This window comes from Danio rerio, chromosome 8 (genome assembly GCF_052040795.2).
Source record: "Danio rerio strain M-AB ecotype USA chromosome 8, GRCz13ab, whole genome shotgun sequence".
Taxonomy (NCBI): domain Eukaryota; kingdom Metazoa; phylum Chordata; class Actinopteri; order Cypriniformes; family Danionidae; genus Danio; species Danio rerio.
Genome location: NC_141028.1, coordinates 1642501 through 1647145, shown reverse-complemented (window position 1 = coordinate 1647145; position 4645 = coordinate 1642501). Strand labels below are relative to the sequence as shown.

Here is a 4645-nt window from a genome sequence, read left to right as displayed (position 1 = left end):
TCAGTGCATGTTAGTGTGGTTATTCTTTCGTGTCCTGCTGTTTACTGTCCTGGTGTTCAGTGCGTGACTCTCGTGACTTCTTCATGACTTCTGTTTCCTTTTGTGTGGTTTGTTCAGATGTTCCGAGTCTATAAAGCTGATATTCAGGATCTGTCAGAGCTTGATCTGAAGGATCTGCAGGAGCTTCAGGCTTTGTTCAGCAGAGATTACACCATTCATGGGTAATTATTACAAAAGCAGAACAGGTCAAGCAGCTTCTGGCACAATACACTCATAAACACACATTCACTCAAACTCTCAGAGAGATGAGAAAGCAGCAGAACACACCCTCTGACATTTACATTTCTTTACTACATATTTACAGTGATGTGGGGGACAGTTTTAGGCGATGTGTTCAGAAAGGTCTCTGTCTGCGGGTTGCCAGATTGAGCAGACGCAGCAGAGTTTCTCCTGAGATGCTCTTAAGTCCCGCGCTGCTGCCTTCAGGACAGTCTGGGTCTACAGCGCAGCTCTCTGGAGGAACACACACACACACACACACACACACACACACACACACACACACACACACACACACACACACACACACACACACACACACACACACACACACACACACACACACACACACACACACACACACACACACACACAGAGTTTTTTAATGAATTGCAGAGATAACACACACACATAACACACACACAAACTCATACATCGGCAGCTAGCTCTCTGCAGCTCTCACATGGTCCCCCACTGAAGCTAAGCAGGGCTGTGCCCGGTCAGTACCTTGATGGGGGACCACATGGGAAAGCTAGGGTGCTGCTGGAAGTTGTGAGGCCAGTAGGGGGCGCCCAAGCCAGGGGCGCCTTCAGGATTTTATTCCAAGGTGCGCACAAATCCAGCAGCGCCCTGCCCCCTTCCGATGGCTGTTATTTTAGTATTCAAACATTAAATAACGAATGCATCAAGTGAAATAAAAACAAATGTATATTTTAGAATTTAGCATGATCATGCTCTTTTTATCTTTGCATTTTTATAACTTTATTTTTGTTATTTTTAATATTTTATTGTCCTAATAATTAAAGCTATAGACAAATTCCTGCTTGGCATTTTAGAAAATATGTAGCGTAGCTACCCAGTATATAGTAAAGATCACCGAGAACAAAAACAAAGCAAAACACGGGAACATGTTACACTGCCCTGTAAATGTCCAACCAGGGGCGCAACTACACATTTACTGAGGGGTATGCTGGTTCAAATTTTGTGTGATCCCTCTTATTTTGGCAAACTAATAATTAAATTAATTAATTAATAATAAATGAAGACAAATTTTCAGATTAACCTTATAACTTTTGACATTATGTATGATTTGACAGTTTATTTTGATAAAAATAAAAACAAATCTAAACAGTTACATCTACATGAACACTTTCGGCTGTGTGACTGCATGTTATTGTGTTAAATGATTTTGAATTAAACAATAACAATGTTATATTTTTATAAAATGCAAAATAATTTTTTTTTTAACAAAACATATTTATTTATTTTTATTATTGAAAACTTTTAATAAGGGTAATTTTAAAAATAGTTTGGCACAATGGCGCCCCCCCCATGTGTGGCGCCCCTATGCGCCGCATATACTGCATACCCCCTTTTTGCGCCACTGTGTCCAACTTATATTTAACTGAATCGTTAAAAAAAATAGTTTAGTTTAGTTTAGTTCAAACTTTAAACTTTATTGTCCGTTCTGCTTGACACAGAAAGGAAATTTTTCTTCAACACTGGATTTAGGACAACAATTACAAACATACAACAACGACACAATAACACTTATCAACACAACAACATAAGTTTAAAGTTTAAAAACCAAATTAGCCCCATACACAATACTGCAAATCATACTTGGTTCCACATCATTCACTACAAACATTGATCCGGTTTAGAACAACAACTGCCATTGGGATAAATGACTTTTTATAGGCATTTCTTTGTGCTTTACACTGAAAAAAAATTATTCAAAGATGATTCCTTGAATTTACTTAATTTTTTTAAGTTAAGGGGTTGAAAACAATTTTTTTATGTTGAATTTAAACAAATAAATTAAGTTGAAAATCACTAAATTTAATTTGTTTGTTTAAATTCAACACAAATAAATTGTTTGCAACAATTTTGCAGACATTTTTTTTTCAGTGTAGGAATTCTTAACCTGCGTCCTGATGGTAGCAATTCAAATGCTGAGTGAAGGGGGTGTGTATTATCTTTAAAAATCACCACTGCTCTTTTTTCCATAAAAGAGTCAAATAAAATCTGCAATGAATGCTGTTTGTGACCAGTTATCTTATTTGCCTGATTGATAATTTGCGCTAATTTCTTTTTCTTTTTAAGTGTTGTGTTACCAAACCATGAAACAATATTATATATGAGAACACTCTCTATCAGTGATCTATATGCCAAGTTTAAAGTCTGTGTACTAACATTAAAACTTCTTAATTTGCGGAGGAGATAGAGGCGCTGACTTGCTTTCTTATAAACCGCCTCTACATTACTATTAAAATTCAATTTATTGTCAATAATTGTGCCTAAATACTTGAAATTTGAAACCTGCTCTACTATTTGTCCGTTTATGGTGACTGGTTTAAAGAGTCCAGTATCTACTCTTCTTGTTTGACTCCCCAGACATAACTCTTTTGTTTTCCCAATATTTAGGTGTAATGAACTTTTGCCAAACCAATCTATAATACTGTCAATATATCTAAAATATAAAGAGCTATTCATTTCTTCCTGACAGGAAACCAATGCCAGATCATCAGCATATTTTATGAGTGTGAGATTGTCATCAATATTGCACTGCAGTTCATTAATATATATAGAAAATAAAAGAGGTGATAGTACACATCCCTGAGGTACCCCTATATAGAAAAAATGTAGAAAATTTTTATAAAAGTGTTTTTTTTTTTTTTAGTAAAAAAAAACGACATTTAAGAATCCGTATTTATTTAATTTATTCATTAATTTGACTTGTTGCTTGGTGCATATATCGGCTATAATTTAACTCTTAAATTACAAGATGCTTTCAAACAAAAGTATAATAAAGTAAAGAAAGATTTGACTTTCTCCGGCGACGGCCGACATCACAACACGCCGTAACCGTCCTTTAGGTGATATAGCACCGGCATTACATTACAAAACAAGCCGTCTGCCTCGACTGAAGTGCAGTTATTTCTTCGTTGTTCAAAGAGTCTGCAAGTTCCTGTTTTATGGATATAAGATGTAGCTATAGGATTGTGGACATCGATGATGATGATGATGATGTTAATCGTGTCTTTATTCGATGTGCAGCAGAAAGAAAGTCTTTCAGCCGTGCATGTAGCTGTTGGTAAAGTTCTCTCCTGGATCAGAGCCAGTTTTGTGCAACTAAACGCAGCGCTGCATGCAATAAACTCACATTCAGCTAGGCGAAGTAAAGGTCTCATAGGATGTCACCCAAATTATAATAATAATAATAATAATTCCTTACATTTCTATAGCGCTTTTCTGGGCACTCAAAGCGTTTTACACAATCTCCTCATCCACCACCAGTGTGCAACATCCACCTGGATGGCACGACTGCAGCCATTTTGCGCCAGACCGCACACCACACACCAGCTGATTGGTGGAGAGGAGACAGTGATGAAGCCAATTGAATATGGGGATGGTTAGGAGGTCATGATGGACAGAGGGCAGTGGGCAGATTTGGCAGGGATGCCAGGTTAAACCCCTCCTCTTTTTCGAAAGACATCCCGGGATTTTTAACGACCACAGAGAGTCAGGACCTCGGTTTAACGCCTCATCCGAAAGACGGCGCTCACTGAGCAGTATATCGTCCCCATCACTATACTGTCGCATTAGGACCCACACAGACCGCAGGTTGAGCTCCCCCTGCTGGCCTCACTAACACCACTTCCAGCAGCAACCTAGCTTTCCCATGTGGTCTCCCATCCAGGTACTGACCTGGCAGCCCTGCTTAGCTTCAGTGGGCGACCATGTAAGAGTTGCAGTGAGCTAGCTGCCGGCAATCAAGCTCTAGCCACGAATAAAACAACAGGCTATTGTATTATTTGAGGATTTTAGACGACGGGTTAGTAATTTGTATTATACATGATTAGATCTAAATCAATGCAATTATAACTTTGATAACTGAAATATGTAGGTAAGAATGTGGTGGGCCAGTGATTCTCTGCCAGAGACTGCTCCATGGTTTTAAAATCCTTTTCAAACTATATCGTTTACACCTGTTTCCTTTTTTATATTAAATGTAGTGTAGTTCACTTGTGGATGTCTGATGACTAGCGCGCTTCCGCTGAGCCAGCTGTGGTAGCTTGACAACAGAGCCGCGACATCAACACACAGAATCTGTTGGCACAGTTCAGCATGGTTATCTCCGTGTGGAGAATTCCAGGCCGAGAACTGTTTATAATCCTGCCGCGCTGTTCCAGGTTCAGTGGAGAAACAACCGGAACCGTACCGCAGTGTTCTTAGGGTGCTTTCACACCTAGACTTTTGTTTGGGAACCTGTCTCGTTTGCCCAGTTAGCGCGGTTCGTTTGGCATATGTGAATCCACCAATCGCGCTCAGATCCGCGCCAAATTAATCGCTCCGAGATCGC

The 4645-nt window shown here is 39.1% G+C and overlaps 1 protein-coding gene across 1 annotated transcript in view; it reads right to left on the bottom strand.

Annotated features, from left to right (window-relative positions):
* Nucleotides 1–331: 331 nt before the first annotated feature.
* avp (arginine vasopressin) overlaps nt 332–4645 on the bottom strand; it is a 9789-nt gene continuing 5475 nt past the window's right edge. The window contains 1 exon segment of the mRNA NM_178293.2: nt 332–513. Coding sequence (NP_840078.1) covers nt 395–513 — 119 coding nt within the window. The 3' untranslated portion in view covers nt 332–394.